Genomic DNA, 26,123 nt, shown 5'->3' with positions numbered 1-26,123 from the left:
TTACATAACCTAATCTACCATGCCAGATAGAAGGGGGTTCTATATTCATAATCAAAGGATTTTCATTTATTGAAGGAGCTATTACATTCAACTTGAACAATCCTTCACTAAGGAATCATTTTCCAATAAACATTACACCATGAGAAATTACAACCTTATTGGACTCAAAAACAAGACGAAAGCCTTGCTGGACAAGCAAAGAACCACTAATGAGGTTTCTTCTAACAACTGGAACATGTTGGACGTCGTGTAGTGACAGGACTTTTCCAAATGTAAGCTTGAAGTCCACACGTCATACTCCTAGCACACGCGCCTCCGAGCTGTTTGCCATGATCACAGCTCCTCCACTTGAGATCTGGTAAGAAGAAAACCAGGAGCGATCCGAACAAATATGAATACCAGCTCTGGTATCAATCCACCAATCAAGTGCTTGTAAAGTCATGTTAACATCAGGAGTGAAGAAATCAGACCTGAAAGCTGTCTCAGAGGAGCCAGTGCCGGAAGTCACCATGTTGACTTGAGCACTGGTTGTGTGTGGACCCTTCTTCTTAGATTGAAGAGGTGCAGTCTTCTTATAGAAGCACTGGGGAGACAAATGGTTGGTCCGACTACACACATAATAAAAACGAGCACCACCACCACCTTCCTCTTTCTTCTTCTGCTCATGGGATTGAATAGGTTTCCTATTGTAGTGGTGGTTAGGGTTTCTAGGGTTGTAGAATTTCTTTTTGAAATTCTTACGGAAGGATCTGTTCTGATTTTTCTTAGGAGGGGCCTCTACATTATATGCATCATTCTTGGGTCCAGTAGAGGTATTCCTCCTGAGCCTGTGCTGCTCTTCAATCTTAATGGAGTTCAAGACTTGGGTTAGGGTGAGAACTCCTTGGGTATGGCTAAGGGTCTTAGCAAAATCAGACCAGGAAGTAGGTAGTTTATCTATCAGACAGGCTACCTGGAATGATTCATCCAAATTGGTTCCATTAGCCCTAAGCTGGTGGATCAGGGTTTCAAAATCATGAATCTGGTCATTCATAGGCTTTGAGTCCACCATCCTAAAATTATTGAAGTCGGAGGCCTTAAACCTCTTTACCCCAGCATCATCAAGACCATATTTGCTATCTAGGATGTCCCAGAGTTTTTTGGCACTCTTGGCTGTATAATAGATATCATACAGCCTCTCAGAAAGGGCACCTAGGATTCTATGGATACAATGATAATCTATCTCATCAAGTGTCCTAGAGGGTGTGCTAGTGGAGGCAAAATGTTCAGTGTTGAAACAGGTAGTTGGGTTGGACCCGTTATCAACTTTAGTAGTACTTTCACCTATGGCTAAGATTAACCCTAATGTGGTGAGCCAGAACCGCATTTGGTTCTGCCACCTCCTAAAGTTATAGCCATCAAATTTTTTAGGTTTGGCACTAAGATGATCACTAGTGTTTGAAGCCATAGAATCAGGGTTATAGAATAGAGACAGACACCTGAATGAAGGCAAAAAATCTGTGTCAAAAGATTGCACTAATATTTATATTGAACTTTGGATGTCTAATTGATATATCCAAAAAAACTAATAGCCAGATCAGCTTCAGATCGGTGGTGGAGCACTAGGCTCACTTAAGTACCAACCTTTCTTAGGCGCGTATGCCTTTTTGACAAGCTTTTCTTAGACACTATTAGTTAGTAGATATAGTCACTAGAAATCACACAAATTCAATTTTTAGAATAATCTAAGTGCAAACTTAAATTAGATACCGTGGATTAACTAATTTCAGAATTTTTCGTTTGAATTTTCCAAATTAGCAATGATTAATTACTAATTTAGTAGTAGTAAATCAATTATTTTAATTGAGATCTAAAATATCAATTTAATGAATTATATAATAGAATTGATTTATTGCCTTATTAGAATAATTGATTACTAATTTTATGACAAATCAATTGTTGTAATTAAGATCTAATATGTCAATTCAACGAATTAAAAGATTTATTCCTTTATTAGAATAATTGATTGAGATTTAATAAGTCAATTCATTGAATTAATTATTATGTATTAACCAATCTCCAAATTTTCCGTTTGAATGGGATCTGGAGTCCAAATGGAGGTATAATAAACCTCTTGGAGGTTAAACAAATTATTACCTTTTTAGAGTAATTTATTATCAATTATGTACTAGCAAAAATGATTATTGTAATTAAAATCTAATATGCCACAATTGCAATAAAGGATTTAATGAATTATATATTACTAACAAAAAAAATAATCAAATACTTCTTTGGATTGTTAGCAATATATTATCTAAATAAACAAATAAATCTATAAATGCAATTAATGGAAAATCTTAAAAGGAGTTATATATATATATATATATATCATTCGGCATCCAAATAATTCTATTTTAATGCAAAATAAATCTATTCTAGCACAAGATAAATCTATGCATTTAATAAACTTATATAATAGAATTTCAAATCCTACAAATCTACTAATATTAAATTAAAAATAAAGGTAGAAGAAAGTAGCCTGATTGAAGGCAGGTCGAAGCGCGTAGACGCTGTCCCAAAGAAGTATTTGCCCCCACGTACGGGTCTCCCGGCAATCCTCCTCTGAGATACGACGATCCTACAACTTCTTCTTTGGCATATCTCGGAAGAAGTCAAAACGAACCCAATCGAACTTGCAGATCCAGCAAAGAGCAGAATGAAAAGAACAAAATAAACTGAATAAAAATGTAAAAACAAAAATCGGAAGTGGCTAAGAGGAAGAAAAATTTCTCCATAGTTTTTTTACTATTTTTCTGTAATTTTTTCGTGTATAATAGGATGAAATAGGAGATTTATATAGGGATGTTTGAGCAGGGGCATTAGGGTCATTTTGCGGACGCGTCCACGGTAATTGCTCTGCCAGCGAAATGCCCACGACATTTTAATTTTCAAACACGCACGCAGCCCGAGACTCGGTCGCGTGCGCATTTAATTTTTCCTTTAGCGCCCAGCCGTTTCCAAATCCAAACGCGCATGCAGATCGAGACTCGGCCGCGTGCGCATTTAATTTTTCCCACATTCAAGACATAGGCCATAAGTACATGAGGTCATGTGTCACAGGTAGGAAAAATGGATGGATATAAATGCTTTATATGGCTTCACAACAACGTTAGAGATACTGGATTGACATAAACATCAAGATCAGAAGCAATTCTAAAACAAAATCTACATATGTGAACATGTTATTGCACACCAAATTCAGAAAATTCACGATGACCCCAGACACAGACAGACACGACACAGACACACACATACACACACACACACAGACACACACACACACACACACACACACAGAGAGAGAGAGAGAGAGAGAGAGAGAGAGAGAGAGAGAGCAATGCCTGATAACAAGCTAACATGTGCATTAAAATCAACCAAACTTGCACTATACAAGTAACAAGACCATTGAAAGAACAGAGTATCGATGGACTAAAATGTCACATGCCACAAGGCCAGTACAGCATTTGCATTGAGTTCTTTGCTTAAACAGTCTCCAATCTCCTAGTTGAACTCAATAAATCCTTTTCATGATCTCCCTGAACAGTCTTTGTGAGGTAAGAGGAATCATTACATGTTAGAACCAGGAGCGGCCCAATGTATTTGGGGGCCTCAGGCCGTTTTGTGTTTGAGACCTTCCCTACAGTGGGCCGGCCTAAGGCGAATTCACAGGGAGCCTTTTTTTTCCATTTTATCTTTGAGGCATTTCCTGCGATGGGCCTTCTTTGGGCCGAGGCCTTAGGCAACCGCCTCAGTTGCCTAAGGGTTAGGCCGGCCCTGGTTAGAACTGATACAATCATGCTTGAATCAAAGACCATAAGATATGTACAAAAGTTCACTAACTGAACAAATGATGATTATGGACAAGCATCTCTTTCAATGGAAAGTAGATGAAAAGGAGAAAGCACAGATTGATCATAAGCAAGAATGACAGATGAATATGCACACATCCTGTAGTTTTTAACACCCCCCTCTCCTTATGCTTTCTTCGCTTTCCTGGCAAAACTGAGCTGCCAAGGATGAACTGAACTACTAATGCTGAATGAGGGTAAATAAATAATTATAAAGGTAACAATTAAACCAGAAGAATGACAGGGGTATTCAAAAGCATGCATATATGCAAAATAAACTCATAAGCTGATTGTAGGAAAGGAGGTATGACCCAAATTTTAACTCACGGACAATACAAATAAAGCATTTCCTCAACTTCGCCTTCAAAAGTAAAATATCTGTACAATACGAGACCAAAAGGAAATTCACACCTGATATCTTTGATGTCAAGTCCCTGCGCAGCAACATCAGTAGCAACTAGAATCGGTGCCTCCCCTGTGCGAAATTGATACAAGACATGATCCCTTTCACCCTGAGACTTGTCGCCATGAATGGAAGCAGCGCCGAAATTACGAATACTACGGGCCAGCTGATCACACGGCCTCTTTGTTGAGCAGAAGATGATGATTCTGGATCCACGTTCTTGGGTTCTAAGAATCTGCTCCAGGCGCCTCTGCTTATCCATGGGCAAAACCACCTCCACGTACTGTATATCATAAGCACCATTATCACGGAAGGTAAGAGGTATGTAGAAAACAGTAACGGATTACAAATAATGACAGGTCAAAGAATTCTCCAGAGCACTCACCAAATCAGACAGAAGCAAGGTATTGGTGCCCAAGTCCACAATACATGAGTTTTGGAAAATTAAGAAATAGTTTTACAAAAATGTAAATGTAGAAGCTAAGGTTAATTTTTCAAGGATGTGGAGGAGATTGATATGCCAAAAATCAATGCCAAACCAAATTTAAAAAAAAAAAAAAGAAATCTGTTAATGAACTACATGTGTACAAGCTTTAAAGCCAAAGTACAGCGCATTAGGTGAGCACATTGTGTTAAATTAGAAATGCATTTAGCAAGCACCGAATGTTCTTGCAGCCCCACTCTAGTTGAAAAATATGATACCTCTTCTACACATTTCAATGTCGGACCCTTTATCCAACAAGCTATTATAATTAAGTACCCTGCCAAAATGTAATGAAAAATGGGAATACAAACACGTGCATTCATTTCCACAAGGGAGAAAAATGCACTGAAGTAGGTCTTGCTCCATTGGCTCAGATTCAGGAAACTTGCTTCAGGCAAATCTTGAATGAGACTATCCAACATAGCTTTTACACATGGGAAAAAGCCACCAATGCCAAGGATTTACACATTACGAGTAGGTATGCCAAGATATTTTATTTTTCCCCACAGTAATGAGGTTAGGATACAATTTCAGTGCAGGAATATCATGTCCACACATGCACATGAACAAACAAGTACACAATGAAAATGATAATGCACAGCAGCTCACAAACGCACATATAATTGTGCACATAAACAGCAAATATGAGAATATATAATTGTGCGTCATCGCTCATGAAAATGATAGATGGGATGAATATTTTTGAAGCTGACAATCCCCATCGACCATCTGAAAAGATTCTTATAAATGCTGATTTTGCAAGGTTTGAAAGCTGATGTACCAACACATATAGAATCACTATATCTTTAGTATTATTTTAACACTGAATTAATTGAGACCAGATACCACATTTCAGCATTTTAATTCACCAGGCAACTTACATAGGCTGATTAGGCTCTTCCACATGCCTACCTTTCAATTTTTTTTAGGACATTTACGAAATGCGACACGCAAGGCTGCCTCAATATTTTGACTGCAATTAGTTAAGAGAGAAACAGGAACAGGACGTTGTTTATTTTTCACTAAATAGTGAGATGACATACCAGCTTTGTTATTGCTAAAAAGTTTCTTATGATGTTACCATGTGACCTATGATGTATATTACTAATTAAAAGACATATTGTAATCTGCACTCTGTTCACTCGCATTCGAGGTAAACAATTCTTCAATGTTGCCTGGTTTCATCTCTTTATTTCCTCTTCTTTCTAGAGTCCCTTTGTTCTTCATTTTGATAACCAGATCCTAGTATCTTCAGAGCAACCTCTGACCAACACCTCCAGTTTTGGCCCATGAGACCTCCAACAGTAACTACTGATTGGAGTCCAACGCATACCATGTTGTGGTGCTGCAAGTAGAGGACCCAGAGTTATAGAACAAATGATAAACAGAAGTCAATGTGGCCTTACCTAACCATTTGTCTTGAGAACTGCATAACAAATTGCTTTGGACAACCAAGTGTCTTACAGTAACTCTCAGACCATGGTTCCTAGATCTAACAGTAGAATACAACAGATTATTTTGTAGTCTCTACACATAAGTACTAGTCTGTCAGACACCTGCACTAGTTCCACTATCACAATTGGCAGAATACTGCTCAAACTGCCATCATGTCTCTTTCCAGGTTAACTTACCCAAGAGCACTAACTCAAATGTCCTACAGTCTAGAAAGATTGTTTTTGTGAGCCATTCTTCTGTTATACTAGCTTTGCTATGGCATATGTCAAAGACATGCTGCACAATATAATATTTCAATCTCATCATTTTTCCAGTGTTACGTTGCTAAGTTCCTTTAAATTTGAGGTCCCCATCTCCAACGCCTCTGCAGTTGTGTGCCCAACGATCTTGGATTTTGAAAGGGTGGAAATTAAGATGAGTTCCAGGAAAACCTGAGTTGCTCAAATTTTAGAGGTTCGATAAGTTTGTTTTAAGGGTTGGACATCATTATAGACTCATTTGCTTCAAGAAACAAAACAGGCAGAGCCCAGTAAGCAAATGGTTTCTATGTGTAATTGTCAGGGAATTGAGACATCCATAACAGAAACTGGCAGACCATCTCCTTTTGTGTTTCTTCTAATTCACTCTCCTTTTACAAATGACGCACCCAGCCATAAAGACATATAAAGCTTGTCTATTAGCTAGCAAAACCCTAACTTAAAATTCATCAAGGTCAAGGTTCGCTATCTCGGTACCAGACCCCGTACTGGTGCCACACTAGTATAGTATCGGTACGGTATGGTATACGGTTCTTTTGGCATACCGAATATCGGTACGCCACCGATACCGGTACCGGTTCCGAACTGATACTGGTATGGTACGTCCGATACCATTTGTTTCGGTATAGTACGACATACCATAATCAAGGTAGCACTTCCCACTAATCTACTAAGCATCAAATAAACAAGCAACTATAGGGTAGAAAAGCATGATTATAGCACCCATGTAATTATCACTAACATACGATCAGATATCTATACAAATTTTTTTTCAATTCATTGGTAATTAACAGGAAAAATCTCTGCATGAATTGAACATTCTCATGACCAAAAAAGTGAAAATCATAAGTTATCATTCTCACCTGTGTGATAGATTTGTTTGCAGCAAGTTCATCAACACTGCCAATATTCACCTGAACAGGATTCTTCAGTAGATCCCCAGCTATTTTTCTCACCTCCTTAGGCCAAGTTGCTGTGTACATGAGAGTCTGCCTGTGTGGAGGAATCTCATTCACAATCTTTCGTATCTGAGGTTCAAAACCCATGTCAAGCATACGGTCTGCCTCATCAAGCACAAGAAAAGAAATTTGGTGGAAGTTGATCTTCCTCATCTCCAGGATGTCATTAAGCCGACCAGGTGTTGCCACTATAATATCTGATCCTCGTTCAATTTCTCTTAGCTGAGAACCCTTTGGATCTCCTCCATATAGACACTGAATACAATAAAAATAGCTCCTTCAAACAGAAAATATAATAAAAATAGACATGATGATGAAAATAAGGATATCTTGTCTAATCCAAAATAAGAAAAATCCTATGAAAAAGTAAAATAAAGTTAACAATTAGATGCAGGATTTCAGATTTCACAACGAAACAACCATCTAACATGCAAGACAAATTCCACCACATCTGATGTTCCAATTGTCACTAGAGTGAATCTTCCTGTAATCGAAGAAGCTAAACCTCAAGGACAAACTATATTCTCCTATTCATGTCAGGTAAGCAGATATTCCACTTGCAATTGTGAACTATGCAGATATAGAATATCACGCAATGTTACATTGTTAAAACAGGTATAGCTAGGAATTAAAATTAATTTCATCCTGGTGAACAAGATAAACTTGATTCCCAAGTTTTCTTTCTCTGCATATTCCTGTTGGCATTAAATAAAAGCCGACAGGCTGGATTACAGAGATAACAGTCATTCATAATGAATGATAGCTTCTAAAACATCCAACTGCACACCTCCTTAAAAAGAATTTCAAAGAAAATAGGATAACCAAAAATAAGACAGTAGCCAGAAACCCTAGTGACCAGCCACAAACCCTTTTGCAGATTTTACATAAGTTAATCAAGTAAACTAGGACTCTTAGGACTTGTTTGCTTCGTGGGAAAAGAAGGGGGGAAAGTGTGGTCAACAGAAAAATGAAAAAATAGCTCATGTCTGGTTGGATATTTCAAACGAGAGAGATGGAAAAGTAACTGACAACTGAAACAGAAAACAAATAACTTGATCCAAGATAACCTTTGGTCATTTAAATCAGTTAATGGATATTAACTAATATAATTTAAGATGAACTCCCACAAATGGCATATTACTTACAGGCATCAATAAATGGAATAGAAATAAAAATGCAGAAAAAGAGAATGCCCCTCTGGCAATTTTTATTCAGTGTACTTTTATTCATACAATAAATTATTTGAAGAATGTGAACACCTATAATACCAGCCATATGGCATAGAAGAAACAATTAGACTTAGCTATGATGTAATAACTCTAACATATACCAAAGTCAAACTTCTTAGAAAGCAAGCAATCAGTCTTCTAAATTTATTTAATTTGATACACATATACAAAGCATGGTTAGCATAGGCATATCACAATTTCAATGACTCTAAAATTCACTCAGTTGCAATGCTATTGTCACAACTAATTGCTTTGAATAGAGTTTAGGTTGAATCCTTTCTACCAATATCACAAGTCAATCTCTGTATATCACTTCCAATCCTATAATCGATAAGGTAGGCCATGAGAAGGCATGCATTTATAAATAAGAAACCTCTAGGTGTTGAAAGAAAATGCAAATCAAACAAAAATTCAGAAAATCATGCAAGTGTAGCTCAGCCAGCACCCATGAGCAAAGACAGAAGGAAAGTATAATAGAATGTGCTCAAGGAGATATAATGACTGGTGCATGTCTGTGTGTGTATGTTTTGTTTTGGATGAGGGTGCCGGCGATCTTGGAATGGAAGGGTTTGATATTAGCTATCAATGCTCAGGTAAGGCCTGTAACAACAATACTCTATATATTTGTAGATGGACATCAAAAGACATCAGAATGAAGTAAATATTTACAAGAAATCCCAATAGACTGCAATTTTGTGACTTGAAGCAACACACTCATTACACTAGTAATAGAGATGAAATTGCATTGCACAAACAAAATCAGTTTTATGATGGAAATATGAAAGTATAATCGACTTTGGAAAGCATATGAATGAAGATTCATATAACAATACAGTAGAAGAGCCCTCATCCCATTCAAGCTCATGAACGGCTACGTTCAATCAGTGTCAGCCTTAGCAATTTCTCACAACCTCCAATTAACGATGTTTTAAGCCTTCTCCAAATTTTTCTTAGCCCTTCTGATGCAAATCCAGCTTGTTCGCCCTACTCAAGCCTACTCAGATCTTCATGAAAAATGTGATGCCTTGTTAATCAGTTAGTTCCTTACCACTTCAATCCTACTGCAACTTCCACTTCTATTATACTTAGGATCCCAGTGTTATTTCATTTTGACTTCAAGTAATTATCTCTCCAACATCATCTAATGCACTCGAACTCCTTATCGCTAAACAATCTAATACATAAAACATTGTGAGCCTCACTTTATTATCTAGTTATTGTTGTCTTGATTACAAAGGTACAAAAACAAGGCATACCAATAAATCATCCAACTTGTTTTGACTCTCCAACATATATCTCAGTGTATCTCTTCAATATTTTTCTGTATTGTGAATCAAAGATAAGGAAAAATGATCACATCCGTGCAATTATTGACCATCAATTTTGACCAAAAAAAGCCTCATTTAGCATTTGTTTAAATGTCTTGACAATGACTGCATTTCAAACACTTAATGAGTAGAACTACGTTTATAAGTAATTATCAGGGATGCCTAATTTAAAATTACACTAATCACTAAGCTGCTTCAAGTTGAAGGTAAGCAGTCAATTAGGGAACGACAAAGACCGTGAATATCAAATTGCACACAATTCTTCAACAATCCATATTATCAAAATTTTGGCTAAAAACATTATTCGAGGAACATCGTTATGATGCTTTTTTTCCAGATAGAAGTAACTAGTTTGCAATCACAATAATTGCATTATCCAAGAGAACTCGATGAATATTCATATTATGCAAAAGCATCAAAAAAAAAGGTTTCTCAAACTAGACAAAGGAATCTAATTAGGCTGGTCTAAATGAAGTATAGATGATTTTCTAAATTGGAAACAAACTCCTCTCAGAAATTATGCTCGCTGTGTTGAGGGTTGAGGATGTAGCAATATGGAAAAACTTGATAGTATTATGATTACATAGTTATCTAGTCATCTTGATGATTGGTTGCATAGTGTTTAATTACTAGAAATTTGCATCACAAAAAGCTACGTAAAATCAACATAACATCATGCTTTTTTTTTTTTTGGATCATCATGTCGGCAAATCCTAGTGGCTTACTAGCCTTGTATTACAGGTAAATCCCTCTTCCAGCCCAAGTTGTCTTGGATAGAAATCCAACACCAATTAAATGGAGCAATGCCGAGTAAAAACAGGAACTTAACATCATTTTCAAACTTTGATAAAGAAAGCACAATTTTTTTTTTCTTTTGATGAAATAAAGAAAGCACAACTTTTTTTTTCTTTTGATGAAATAAAAAAAGCATAACTTGATAGATAATGCTGATCAGACGTGGAGGGCATGAGGTTTGCTAGCTTATTTGGGCATGCTTACCTTTTCATGCATAGCCCGATGCAAAATGGTAGGACATGCATAAAGAACCAATAAGGCGAGCAAAAAAGGAGAAGATGAAAACAAATCCACATGGCTCATCCTCAAAAGGCCTTTCTATGAGAGTCAAAAGATACTTGTCATGTGCCTTCATATTGCCAATAACAATTACGCAATTGAAATATCAGCTGCTAATCATTTTCAAAGAAGAAGAAGAAGAAGAAGAAGAAATATCAGCTGTTGTAGTGTAGTTCTGTCATTGACTAGCAGGTATAATGCAAGATTAAATCCCACAAGCACAAAGAAAGCAAAGAAGGAACTTTATTGCCAAAGCAATTCTTTTCGGTCATAAAGCATCATCCAAGGATGAAATATGCAAGGCATCTTTTGCACTACAAAAGTTGGCATGAGGACACTACTTCTCGAAGCAATACGTGAATTGTCAAGAGCAGGTATGTTGATGGGCTTGAATGGAGCTAGCACTTCATTAGGTTTATGAAAAATGAGAATTTTATGGAAGCTAATTGGATTCTTCCAGAGCTCTCAGGTGACAAGGAAACACCGGATCTGATAAGGATGGAAGATTGCACTTCAACCTATCATTGAGAACCATTGATTTTTGCTGCAATCGGACAAATTCATAGCTAACTTCTTTTCCCTTTTTTTCCGGTTGATGAATTCATAGGTAAGTTGATGTATTGTGCTCTTTACCACTACTGGCCGGTACAAGTAATGAAATATTACTAGGTAGTATATAGCTACGATTTTGTATACCAATTCTAAATATGTCAGCAAGAGAAGATATCGTGCAATTTTAATATTTACTCTTTTCATTTTTTTTCATAAATTGATTAGCAGAATCATGAAATTTTTTCTTTGAAAAAAGAAGGATGTTTATTTGATTTTCTTTTTAATATACTGATCATATATTTCATTCAAAACCTGGTTTACATCTTCTCCATGAAACTGGAACTGTGGATATGGCTTTGCTAGAGAATTAAAGTCTTTCACATCATACACTTGTATTTTTTTACGTAAGATGATCTTTATGACAAGCATACATCACCTCTATTGCATACTTTTTGCAAAGATAGTTTTTTCTCCTCTTTTCTCACTAGAAAAATTTTCCCCTCGTTTTTTCTACCAGCATCTTCACGATCCACGAGCCAAAAATTATTTTTATTTTTTGATTTTCTTATTTATCCTGTGTTTGTTTTGCTTCTCCTCAGGGTGGTTCATCGGCAACTAGAATCAATAAAATGAGCAAGTCAACCAAGAAACCTAATGTTGAGGTATTGACATCTATAATTCAGTGCTCTACACTATCCAGGCAATTCCTGATTCTGCCCGATTTTCTAAGCATGCATTTTTGTGATGCAGGTTGTTGTAGCTCCTGTGTCGACTCCGCTTGCAAAATTTACTAAAAAAGGTTCATTTTTCCTTCACTAATATATTTATATTACCAGGTTTTTTTGTCTTGGTTATTCTTTTTCTTTTTGATTTCTAAGAGATCTGCCATGTTTGATGATCAGGCAAGAGGGATGCGAAAGAAGCAATAGAGAAACCAGTGAGCGCAAAGAAGCAGAAGAGAGAAGTTGAGCTGGAGAGGGGAAGCAAGAAAAGGAAACCCTCATAGGAGAAAGTGCTTGCTCCCTCCACTCATCGCTGAAGGTCGTTTTCTTCCACGCAAAAAAAATAGTTTATAATGTTTCTGGTATTGCAGGTGCTGTCAACAATGTTTTTGATATGCATGGCACTAAAATGAGAGCTAAGAATAGCAGCATCGTTTATCCGTACTGGATGTACCAATGCTTAGCTTATTAGGAGTTCCCTCTCGTCCCCTACCACCGCCACCACCACGTCAACATGTCCACCACGCTGGCCTCCAAAATCTTCCACCACCTCTGTCTAAGAGATATGGAGGACAACGTGGTGGACATGTTGACGTGGTGGTGGCGGTGGTAGGGGACGAGGGGGGACCCCTAACAAGCTAAGCATTAGTACAGCGAGTACGGATAAACGATGCTGCTTTTCTTAGCTCTTATTTTAGTGCCATGCATACCAGAAACATTGTTGACAGCACCTGCAAGACCAGAAACATTATAAACTATTTTTTTTACAGGGAAGAAAATGACCTTCAGCGATGACTGGAGGGAGCAAGCACTTTCTCCTGTGAGGATTTTCTTTTCTTGCTTCCCCTCTCCAGCTCAACTTCTCTCTTCTGCTTCTTTGCGCTCACTGGTTTCTCTATTGCTTCCTTGGCATCCCTCTTGCCTGATCATCAAACATGGCAGATCTCTTAGAAATCAAAAAGAAAAAGAATAACCAAGACAGAAAAACCTGGTAATATAAATATATTAGTGAAGAAAAAATGAACCTTTTTTAGCAGATTTTGCAAGTGGAGCCGATACAGGAGCTGCAGCAACCTGCATCACAGAAATGCATGCTTAGAAAATCAGGCAGAATCATAAATTGCCTGCATAGTGTAGAGCACTGAATAATAGATGTCAATACCTCAACATTAGATTTCTTGGTTGCTTGCCCATTTTATTGATTCTAGTTACCGATGAACCACCCTGAGGAGAAGCAAAACAAACACAGGACAAATCAGAAAAACAGAAAATAAAAATAATGCAAAAAGTATGCAATAGAGGTGATGTATGCTCGTCATAAAGATCATCTTACGTAAAAAAATACAAGTGTATGATGTGAAAGACTCTACTCTCTAGCAAAGCCATATCCACAGTTCTAGTTTCATGGAGAAGATGTAAACCGGGTTTTTGAATGAAATATATGATCAGTATATTAAAGAGAAAATCAAATAAACATCCTTCTTTTTTCAAAGAAAAAATTGCACGATTTTGCGAATCAATTTATGAAAAAAAATGAAAAGAGTAAATATTAAAATTGCACGATATCTTCTCTTGCTGACATATTCAGAATTGGTATACAAAATTGTAGCTATATACTACCTAGTAATATTTCATTACCTGTACCAGCCAGTAGTGGTAAAGAGCACAATACAAGTACTTAAACCTTTTCTGGTGATCCTTTTTAGTTTGCCTCTATCTACAGGGTATTTAGCAATTTGTACTTCAAAATACCTATGCATTGTCTTGCTGCAGAAGTGAATCAACCTAACTACTCTCTTCTTTCAAATTAATGTATCTCTAGTTGCTTCCTAAGTAGGTTCCAAAGACTCTAAAGTAAAAAAGGCAAGTAATTAAGCTTGGGTATATAAAGATTTCCTTGTTTTTTCAAACCAAGCAAGGCGGTTAAGTGGAGTCCTTACTTCACTGTACATCGCAATTGCACAGATGCAGACCAAACAGCATTGGCCGATCAATCTTAACAAAAAAGCATCAGACATCACTCAACAATAATCTACAGATAGGTAGGGAATTGAACAACCACACCACCAACTCTACGCTCTCCCATAAATACGAACAGGCAAGAAAAGCTCCACACCCCCCCCCCAACCCCCGCGTCTTTTGCTGGAAAGGCAAGAAAAATTCTATCAAGATTTTTAGTGTCTCCTTGTTTGATCCATCATCATCCTTAAGATCAAAAATATTAAAACACCGTATTTACTATGTTTAAATGCTAAGTCCTCTTTGACAGATCTTGGAAAAATCACCTTCTTAACAAGGCACATGAAGTTTTCAGCGGGTGGGATTGTCGCAGAAGAAAAACATCTAATCCACCATAATAGATTCTGGGACGTCATTAATCCCTCTAGAAATGTTTTTAATCAATCCCTCTAAAAATTCGCACAAGCCTATGATCTAACTATTGTGCAATGCTGGAGAGCAGGAGGGTCGGCTAAATAGAAATGCATGCATATCTGTCTCGAACATTTTTACTACGGCAGGAAACAGAGGCCTCTGTGCCGTCTCTTTTTCTTCTTGCTCCTCCAAACAGATCTCATTTTTGACAACCATGATGTCAAAATCTCATGAAAAACTTTCTGTTTTGCAGAAAAATGTTTGTTTTTAACTCATCTTGCAATTACGCCCTGTTCCAGCTTCTCCAAACAGGAACATTTTCGATTTAATCTGGGTTCCAGCCTTCCAGGTTTGAGTCCAAGAGTCACCTTGGCAAGCAGTAAACAGAAGCATAATTACTGCATGAAAATAGACAGTTCTGATGTATTGCTTGCAACCATGAACTTCGGAACCTGGGCCTGTAAGCATCTCAGGCATAGCATGCTATAACTTCATATTCAAATTTGATGCCACTAATATTTAAAGGAGTAAGATGTTTTCCTTCGCTTTCACTCAAAAAAGAGTTTCCCCTGCCTCCATCGATCGCTCCTCCTACAGTTCGATGTTTCGCTCTTCTTTCTTCCGGAGAAGCGATCGAGATCGAGAGAGAGAGAGAGAGAGAGAGAGAGAGAGAGAGAGAGAGAGAGGGAGGGAGCGAGAGAGTTAGAGAGAGGGAGGGAGGGAGGGAAGAAGGATTCTCTTACCTTGAATGCTCCGTGAGGCCTCCGCCGCTGCCGCTGCCTGGAACCCGCCCCTGCCTCCATCGATCGCTCCTCCTACAGTTCGATGTTTCGCTCTTCTTTCTTCCGGAGAAGTGATCGAGATCGAGAGGGAGAGAGAGAGGGAGCGAGAGAGTGAGAGAGAGGGAGGGAGGGAAGAAGGAGAAGGGATGAAAGGCGTGACCACCGCAAGAAGGAGAAGGGATGAAAGGCGTGACCACCGCCCTTATATACCAATCGTTACGGTAATCCGCCGGACCAACTTTATCAGTCTTCCTTCGTTCCCGTTGAAGATTTGAACGATGATTGCAATTACACGATGCCCTAAGACAACCAACCATACAAAATGCCCAAGGAGCAACGTGCAACGATTGCAATTACATACACAATAGCGTACACACAAAGGCATACATGCATAAGTAGATGCATGACAGATAAATAGATACAAGATACACGATGGATAGATAGGCGGATATATAATACATATCATACATAGAATAGATAATTGCAATTACACATAAAATGGATAGATGCATGATGTATAGAATACATACCTTTGGCATTAACTTTATGCACTTTGCATGAGGCCCAAGAACTTATCATATCAATATTGTTGGGAACACCCCATCCCAGGACCTCTTCTTTATCTTTCTCCAACAATGTTGGGAGATCCACCACAATACCTGGCAGATTGACGTTCTTCCTCTCACCTAACATACCAGTGTTCTGACAACGGCATCTCACAGTTTTAGCATCTGGGTCACATGACAGGACAGAAAGGATTATGGTACCATCTGCACGCAATATGTATTCCCAGGTTTCAAGTCTACAGGAAGCTTCTTGTAACTCACGGAAATCATGTTATGATCGCCCTTAATGCCGTAATCAGTGCTTATTGTAATTTCTTGACCCTCCTTCAGTTGGATAGGTTTTCCATCCTTCAGGAAGCCACTACGAATCTCTGGGCCCTGCAGCAATGCTAGCTGGTAAATAACAACGAGTGCAAATGCTAGAGAGGGTTCTGGTAATAAAAGTCAATATGGCTTACTCTGTTGAGCATTCAAACAAAAAGAAATCCAACAAAGACAACAATCTAAGGACGTCCGACAAATAGAACAATCTAAAGTGGAATGTCTTTAATAAGCAACCTACAACTAGAAAACTCATTAACACTCCCTAAGACTTGCCCGACTCAAGATTAATTCCTCAAATGTCTTTAATAAGCAACCTTAACATATTAAAATATTCTCATGATGCAACTCAGCTCTTGTAGGTGAATACATTCTAAATATCACCAATCTGAGTTCTACCATAGCTGCAACTTCTCCATCTTTGTTTCTTTCATATCCTTGCACCTTCATTATAAATGCACATTCTGATCAATACAGCATTGATGGCCTTACTGTATATACTCTTTTATGCCTCACCAATATACAACAAATAAATAAAATCTAAAGAGGTCATCTTATGATCCAGTTCACTAAGATTCCACTACAAATGATGGGGGGCAAAATGGATCGTCCTGCTCAAGACTAGGAATCATCCCATTCTGGTCGGGCAGACGTCAGTACCGACCAGGCCAAACCTTAGTCCTGCTAAGAACCAGTCCGATTCCAAACTTCGCCGAGAGCTCAACCGACCTCGGTCGGATCTCTCTGTCGCTACGACCTGCAGCAACCTCTCCTGATACTTATAATGACGTCTCGAGCCCGAGCTCGGGATGTCCTGCCGTGTCGATTGCGAGCCAAAGAACTCCTTCGACCGCAGAAATATTCGCCGACGCGTCCCGGCCAAGCTTGTGGCGCCCCTATATTCACCGACGAGCCCCAGCCGAGCTTGGAGTGCCCTTTATATTCGCCGACGTGCCCCGACTCGAGCGAGTCGGGGCGCCCCTGATATTCGACGACGCGCCCTGACTCCCCTATACAATAACGTACCCTGACCGGCACCTGGCAAACCAACCTCAATGCCCACAGGGCTGACCTTGCTGAGTATATGATGCGACCTTTCACCGAGCCTACCTCGTCCACGGCAGCATCTACATGCGCACCTATGAACGCAACCATGCCCACATACGTGGTCGTACATTACAACTTCACCGCACCATACTTTGCTTGCTGGCCAACAACAACCCTGGATGACACTATGCTGCCCCAGCCATACCCTGCCACATCTGCCAACGCCTTACCATTCACAAGAACGGCCTACGTCGTGTGCCTTAAGTAAGTTCTAGCTACACACCATATGGCTAAAAACCATCTCCTTCCATGATGAGGATGGGTCATACCTCCGTCACCTGGGCACCTCTACGGAGACTATAAATAAGCCCATCAGGTAATGCCTAAGGAATTTTTGGACCAACTAAGAGCTACTCTAACTTAAGCGTCGGAGGGCCCTCACTAGAACTACTGGTGAGGCTTTGTGCAAGTACACTATCACACGGAAAGTGGCTCCCCTTTCTTCGCTCCGGCCAACAACTCCTTCAACTCCCCCGGTGTGGTCACCTTCGGGCCAAATTTGAACCACAACAGTATTGAAATTTAGATTTAGGATCTCAAACTATGAAACGAGCTAGGATTTACGAAGAGATGGAACAACCTCACAAGGAGAGAGCGAGATAGAATGGCCATCGGGTTCATATTGGTTTGCTTGAATCCAAGTAAAATAGCCCCAAGTTTGGGTTAGGCTCAACTTAACCTATTAAATTAGCATTACATTTATAGATACCAAAAAAACACATTTCCAACTAAAATAGGGGTTACTCGGGAAGCCGAATTAAAAAATGCGTTCAAGCAATGCATTTTTAAAGTACCAAATCAGTATCTCCTCGTGAGCCAGCACCTTTGTACCACTACTAATAGAAATTAAAAACGAAAAACTTTAATTTGGATTTTGTCCACATGAATATTCTTCATGCAGAACTCTCCTTGTTCAAGTTTCTTTCTTTAATTAAAAGTCTTGTAAATCTCTTGTTTTTTGATTAAAAGCAATCTACTATCTATTAATATTTCAGTGGGACAGAAGGAAATTTTTCTAGCCCCTCTTTCTGAACAATGAGCTGAGAGATTTTAGTATTCTATTAATATGTTTAAGATATATCTTTATTTCCTACATTAAATATATAAATAAATTTTATAATTTTATATAGATGTTTTTCATTTCTTGAATTGTGCAAATTTTTATCAATCATTTCTAGCTCTCATTTCTCATATTGTTTCCCGCACTAATTTTTCAACCTGGTAGCCGTGAGAAGCAGTACCACTTACCATAGCATTATTGTCATTATTTCCATTGCTCTATATAAATTATAATTCGGGAATTATAATTTTTTATGTTCATATCTTAGCTTGGCTAAGAATTTTAAGATATGGCATGGGTTGGCCATTGCGGCGACTTATATTGCTTACCACATTTGGCTGGCCAAAAATACCATAATTTTTAGAGAGAGCAGTCCTACACCTAGGTTTGTTGTGGAGCGGGCCCGTGTGCAGGGGACGGAGATCACCCATGCAGGTCCATCAGACATTCCTTTAACAGCTCAGAAAATCTAGAATTCTGTATTTGCCCTTGTAGTGCCACGAACGGTATCTATCATTTGGGAGCCTATACTTCCGAGTTTCCTCAAGGTCAACTTCGACAAATGTGTGCTAGTGGCAGTAGGAGGGATAGGATGGGGATCAGAATCCTAGACTTTAGGGTAGTTGCAGCTGGTGGGTGCCAAATCTTTGACATTTCTATTCCTATGATAGAGTTGAAGGCAACTTGGGTTAGTCTGTGTTAGGCCAACGCATACTGCAGGCCAACGCAATCTTACTTAAAGGTGACTCGGCTATGGTGATCGGCTAGATTCCCGAAGGCACCAGTGGCATTTGGGGGGGAGGTGCGATTCACTGCTCCACAATATTTGACTCCACCCACTGCTCTCAATATTTGGGCTATAGTAGGTGGAGACATTGCCTTCCATGTCAAAGCTAATAGAGCTGCGGATTGGATGCCCCCGTATGTGTGACAAATTTTTTTAGAAGAGTTCTCTAAATTAATGAGAGAAAGCTATTTAGAGCACTCCAAGATTTATTTTTTTAATTATTTTAGATATATTCATATTAAAGTGCATGAGTATATATTTATATATACCAGCTGTATTGCTTATTTACATTATTATTTATGTTGCCCGTTGCCATCTAAGATATCAGCATCGGCATCAATCGGTGCAGACTTAATGCCGCCTAACCGCGACCACCGTGGGGTGGCTTTTCCGTTACGCGGACACGTGAAGCGTCAATGAATCTGCATTAATTGCATCCGGTCTGACACACCAAGTATCCCCACTCCAGGTCAAAAACTCACCCAGCTTGTATTGTATTCTCATGGCGCCCTCTTTATTTGCGTCGCGAATTACGCCACGTGATAAAGCGATTTTAATGGTTAAAGACAGCTAACTTTTCGGGTGTTTTTGGTCTGTTACAATAGCTCTGCTCAACGTGAATTCTGCTTTCGGGGCCAAGCCACACTTCGGATCTGGCATGGGCTAGCTCAGTCGCGGTATGCCATGCCGCACTTGGGATCGCCGCCACATGTACCAATAATCATCACCATTCGTCACCCGAGCACAGTATAGGCCCCAGGGTCCGAACACCAGAGGACTAGCCCTGCGCCGCCCGGTCAGTAGGGCTGCAAATGGGTCGTCTAAACTTCCCATCTTCGATGCTTAGTCCATGGACAGAAGGGAAAGGCATGGGAAACTAACCCGTAAAGGTACTGCTGTGATGCTGTTGAGCTGTTTTTCTTGGTGCATTAATCCATATCTTCTCCATTTGTTTAACTTTTGGTTGCATGGGAACCGCGTTTTGAGTGCTATATGTTTCCTGTGGTTTTGCTGCAGCATTTGAATTCACTTCCAACTGCACTGCGTGCGCTCAATTGGGAAGGCAAATCAAATATTTATCACAATGGGAAACGCTTAATTCGATGTGAAACCCATTTCACGTCAAGGCTGGAAGTTCGCTCGCATATTTCACCTTGCAGGAAGTGGCTGAGCCACCATTCAGTGTGGGAGCACAGGTCGAGGTCACCCGGGAAAGCGAGAACTATGGAGCTGCTTGGTTTGCAGCTATGATTGTTAGTATGATCAGCAAGTCTATATTTTTGGTGGATTGTAGGACCCTGGGAGCTGTCACTGACAGAAAGTTGTCGACGGAGATTGTCTGTCACGCCCCCGGTCCGAGATCGCGAGCCGGGGGTCGCGCCAACCGCCGCACATCTGTAGGAAACTCTCCCCACGAGCATGCAAGGCATCTTAACCAAATATCTCAAATATATATATATCTAAAATAATTCAACTAAATAAAAATGCAATCTTATTTTATTGACTAACTCGAGTCATAAAATCTCACAGTTCTAAATACGCAGCGGAACAATAAAGATAAAATATTAATTTAAATAAAACCTAATATAAGATAACTTGTGCCATAATTCTTTTATTCGCTCTCTCATATTGTAAAATCCCGGATCGAGCTAATTTTTCGTATATGTAAAAACAGTAAGAAATCGTACAATGAGCTAGACAGCCCAGTAAGTAATAAATACTTTAACTAGATAATTCATATAATAACATAAAATAGAAATACAAATTACGATGAATCAGCATAAAGATATAATCAATTTTTTTCAAACACAAATCCATTGAGAACCGTATCTTTCAAAGATCCATATACATAATCATAAATCTGATTCGAAACAAATCACATTCATCTCAACAGCCTTTAACTTGACCACACTTATACCCTGTGGCTAGGCCAGAAACAGAACCACACTTATACCCTGCGGAGTGGGCAAGAATACCGCACTTATACCCTACGGAGTGGGCCAGAATACCGCACTTATATCTTGTGGTGGGGCCAGAATTGCCAATGCATAACCCCCAATTGGCAGGGTCCAGAATATAGTCAGGCTGAGAGTTCCAAATCTGATGCACATCAAAATTCTTTTGTAACATAATAAATATATCATAATCCGATCTAAATATGCATATACGATGCAAGAACAGTAAATATATCCGAAAAATATTGTTCCAATTCATCTATCTATCTTTCATTCAAATCATCATATCGTAAAATTCATAAATCATATATAAATTCATTAACAATTTATTCGATGCAAAAATAATATTATATAAATGAAGAGTCTAGAAAAGGCAGTTCATTACTTTCCTTGAACACGATCCACAACATATCCAATTAATCTTACAAATCCCTCACAGAATCTAATATCCAAAATCATATTTTTCTTTTAAAATTCATCACAATATATATAAAACTTAAATTTTAACATTTTTCCAGGGCCGACCCTGCAGAAGTGTCTAGCACCCCGGGTTCGGATTTGGATTCGGATTCATACCCGTAAACCACCCTCCTTCCTTTATTATTATTATTATTATTATTATTTTCTTTCTTTCTTTTCTTTTTCTTTCTTTTTTCTTTTTTTTTCTTTTCTTTTCTTTTCTTTTCTTTTCTTCCCTTCCCTTTTATTTTTCTTTTCTTTTCTTTTCTTCTTCTCTAGAATCTTCTCCTGACTTCTTTCTTCCTTCCCCCCTTTCTTTCTTCTTTCTTTTTCTTTCTCCTCCTCTTCTCCCGACTTCTTCTCCTCCCCCCCTTTCTTTCTTCTTCTTTCTTCTCCCGCGAAGGGAGGTCGGCAAGCTCGGGAGAGGCCAAGTCGAGGCCGGCGGCGTCCGCAACGGCCGGCCCTCTCCTTCTTCCTTTGGAGGAGGCATTCGGACGGGAGAAGAAGAAGAGCCCGCAACGGTCGGCCTTCTCCTTCTTCCCTCTCTTCTTCTTTCTTTCTTTCTTTCTCTTTTTTTTTCAAATGGTATAACAAAGAAATGAAGGGTAGAAACCCTTACCTCAGCCCTGACGAAGATCCGACGGCTTCTTTCCGGCGGCAATAGAGAAAGAGGAAGACCCGTGCTGTGGCTCGACTCTCCCTCTTCCTCTCTCCGGCAACGCGAAGAAGACCCTCCCCCTTTCTTCCTTAGGTGTGGGGCTCTCCTTCGATGGACTCAAAGGAGAAAGGGGAGAAGCCCTAAAACAGGGGCTCCTCCTTCTTCTTCGGGATGGATCTCTCCATCCCGCTGCCTCACGTGCGCCGCACGTGAGGCTGAACTTTGGGACTGGGCCGATCGAATGGACCGGGCCCAGTTCTAGGGTCTCACATTGTCACTACAAGAAATATGAGCTTTTCCGACGCTAGAGAGAAGTGTCGGAAAATTTTGGTTCAGCGCCAAACTTTGCCGACCCTTCTAAAAAGTATCGGTAAATCTTCAGAATCGACGACGCTTAAAAACCTCGTCGAAAGCCTGGCCAGATCCCTTCACAACTGCTCGCCCCTCATCTCCTCAGTCATTCTTACTCTCTCAATCGATGCTTAGCTGCCCCCGCGCCAACATCAATCTCTCCTCTCCTCTCCTTCATCAATCTCTCATTCACCACCTCTCGTCTTCTCTCTGCTCCTCCTCACTCCGGCGCCGACATCAATCCACTACCTCCCCCCCGCTCTCTCACCTCCATCCTGAGCCCCGATCGGCGTGCTCTGTTCCGCTTCCCCACCACTGTCGACCTCGCCCTCGTGTAAGGTAAGCCTCCTCCTCCTCTTTTTAAAGCGTCGTCGGAGTGATATCTAGGATTTTGGGGGAGTTCCGGCGACAAATCTTTCAGTGATAATGGGAAGGGGGAAAGCTTCTCCTTCATATGTGACGAGTCTGGCGTCGATGCTACAATGAGGATGATAGTGGTATTTTGATAATTAACACAACCATTGAAAAAATATCTAATTAAATACTACAAGTTAACATGATACATCATTACTAAGTTCGTCACTCTCGGTACATTAGAAGAATGAGATCAAGATGTATTTCAATGATTAATAATGAGATAAAATTTGCGATAGAAAAGGGATAGTGAATTCTACATTCTAATTCGGCAAAATTTCAAGTGAAACGTACTCTTAAGGGAACAATAGTAATTTTCATTGTTAAGAGTATGTAGCACCACCATGGCATACATTCAAAATTGCTTGAAGTATATTTCATTGATTGTATGGATGAATCTAACCTTAAGTTGCAGCAAAGTGTGGAATGAGTCGACCCCAAGATTGGTGGAGTCGACCCCGGCACATCATGGAACCATCAGGCACACTTCTGCAAAAATGGTACGGATGAATAGTAGTTGAGTCGACTCCATCTTCAAGCCTCAAGAAAACAAGTCTCTGGAATTTACTGAGAGGGCAGACCCCAATTTTTCTTGAGTCGACCCCAGGAATGCTTGAGTTGACCCCAACTGAATATGAGTCAACCCCAAGGCTGTGTCGTTCAATGCTGTCTCTCTGGAATTCCTGAGAGGGTCGATCCCAATGGAACTTGAGTCGACCCCAAAAAGTGTTGAGTCGACCCCAGTGAAAAATGGCTGAAATATAAGGTTATGTGTTTCCTGAGAGGGCCGACCCCAATGTAACAGGAGTCGACCCCAGTGAAAGTTGGGTCGACCCCAGTGAAAGTTGAGTCGACCCCAAGTCTGATGAACAGTGGTTTGAGTCGACCCCAGGAAAATTTGGATCGACCCCAGCACGGGCAGAAGCATAACGGCTAGTTCTGCAGAAGTACTTTTTGTCCTCCCAACAGCAAGTAATGGCTAGTTTTTGAAATCTAACCAATGGAGGGTGTCCAATGGATGAGGAAAACTATTTAAAGTGATACTATTCATCAGAGAAGGCATCCTTTTGCAAAATATCAAAGCTCACACAAAAAAGACAAGAGCTCTAATTTTCTTCAACCAAGTACTTCACTCAAAGAGTCAAAAGGAAGTGGTAGAGCAGATTCTAAGGAACATTAAGAGCTCCATCAACCCTTGAAGAGTGAATCAATCTTGACAAAGAAGAGAGAAGTCTCATCAAGCGATAACTATATTCTAAACTCTTCTTTATAGCTTATAATTGTTATATTTGCTCATCTAGGAGTTTCAACTTTTTTCTTCTTTTTAATCACCTTGTAAAGGTTTGTTGGTGAGCCCGTAAAACCAACATAGGTTCTTGGTGATCCCGAAAAACCAAAGTGTAAAGGTTTTTGGATTGTGAGCCCGGAAAACAATCCAACTGTAATCTGCGGGATTATAGTGAATTCCCAAGGGGTCGCTTGGGGAATGGATGTAGGTGCTTAGAAGAGCACCGAACCACTATACTTCTTGTGTGTTTGCATTGTGTATTATTTTAACTTCACTTACTCATCAATTGACTCAATTAAGATAGTAAAAAATTTAGAGAAACCAATTTACCCCTCCTCCTCTTGGCTTATCACCTTGGGCAACAAGTGGTATCAGAGCAAGGTGCTCACATAGTATTTGTTGATCTCACAAGCAAGAGACAAAGATCATGACAACCCAAGTAGGGTGTTCTATGAGCGAGGAGCAATCCACAAATAGACCTTCTCTGTTTAATGGCACTAATTACACATACTGGAAAGCTAGGATGAGGATATTCATTCAAGCTCTAGATTATGAATTGTGGAATATCATAACTAGAGGACCACACACACCCACAATTAGTATAGAGGGCACAATCATTCCCAAACCAAAAATGGATTGGATGAGAGTGATAGAAGACTAGCACAACTAAATGCTAAAGCAATTAATGTACTTTACTGTTCACTAGATGTAAGTGAATTCAATAGAATATCTACATGCATCTCCACGAAAGAAATTTGGGATAAACTAGAGGTCACACATGAGTATCTACATGCATCTCCACGAAGGAACTAATCAAGTCAAGGAGTCAAAAATAAATATATTAGTACATAAGTATGAGTTGTTTAAAATGGAATCCACTGAGTCCATAACTGAAATGTTTACTCGATTCACGGAAATCATAAATGGGCTAAAGAGCTTAGGAAAGTCTTATACTAACTCTGAACTAGTGCGAAAAATTCTCAGGTCTCTACCAAGAGTTTAGGAGGCCAAGGTAACAGCAATTCAAGAAGCAAAGGACCATAATACACTGCAATTGGAAGAACTTCTAGGATCACTCATGACCCATGAGTTGACCATGAGGCAAAATTCAGAAGATGAGGTCAAGAAAAGAAAGATCATTGCCTTGAAGTCTACCACTCCAAAACAGAAAACTGAATCAGAAGAATCTGATGATGAGGAGGAATATGATGAAGAAGGAATGACTATGCTTGCAAGAAAATTCAGAAAGTTCATGAGAGGAAATAAGAAATTTCATAAAAGGAAGCCCTTCCTCAAAGGTAGCTCAAGCAAGAAAAAGGGTAAGGACAAAGAAAGAAAAAGGAAACACCAATTTGCTATGAGTGTAACAAGCCCGGACATTTCAAGATAGATTGTCCGGAATTGAAATGAATAGCAAGAAAACTTAAGAAGAGGAACTTCATGGCTGAATGGAGTGAAAGTGAGGAGTCAAGTTCGGAAGAGGAAGATCAACAAGAGACAACCCAAATCTGCTACATGGCCAATGACGATGAGGTAGATTCTGAACTTGAATGTGATTTTACAGTAGAAGAGTTACATGATGCATTTTTAGAACTCATGGAAGAACACAAGAAATTAATCAACAAAAATAAAGTTCTAAAAGATGAAAATCA

General features: G+C 39.3%; 1 protein-coding gene and 1 long non-coding RNA gene across 2 annotated transcripts in view; one reads left to right on the top strand and one right to left on the bottom strand.

Annotated features, from left to right (window-relative positions):
• The window catches only part of LOC103696445 (DEAD-box ATP-dependent RNA helicase 40-like), a 41,254-nt gene extending 25,608 nt beyond the window's left edge, over nucleotides 1-15,646 (bottom strand). Inside the window, exons 1-3 of the mRNA XM_039132601.1 lie at nucleotides 15,467-15,646; nucleotides 7,350-7,700; nucleotides 4,299-4,573 (exon numbers count right to left, since the gene is read on the bottom strand). Coding sequence (XP_038988529.1) covers nucleotides 4,299-4,573; nucleotides 7,350-7,700; nucleotides 15,467-15,526 — 686 coding nt within the window. The 5' untranslated portion in view covers nucleotides 15,527-15,646. The remainder of the gene's footprint in view (nucleotides 1-4,298; nucleotides 4,574-7,349; nucleotides 7,701-15,466) is intronic.
• LOC120112764 lies at nucleotides 7,707-13,255 on the top strand. Its single transcript, XR_005514427.1, has 3 exons — nucleotides 7,707-11,450; nucleotides 11,546-11,683; nucleotides 12,228-13,255. It is a non-coding gene; the product is annotated as an uncharacterized LOC120112764 (long non-coding RNA).
• Nucleotides 15,647-26,123: the final 10,477 nt, after the last annotated feature.

This window comes from Phoenix dactylifera, chromosome 12 (assembly GCF_009389715.1).
Source record: "Phoenix dactylifera cultivar Barhee BC4 chromosome 12, palm_55x_up_171113_PBpolish2nd_filt_p, whole genome shotgun sequence".
Classification (NCBI taxonomy): domain Eukaryota; kingdom Viridiplantae; phylum Streptophyta; class Magnoliopsida; order Arecales; family Arecaceae; genus Phoenix; species Phoenix dactylifera.
Note: the sequence above shows the minus strand (reverse complement) of the source record. Positions and strands in the feature narration are given on the sequence as shown.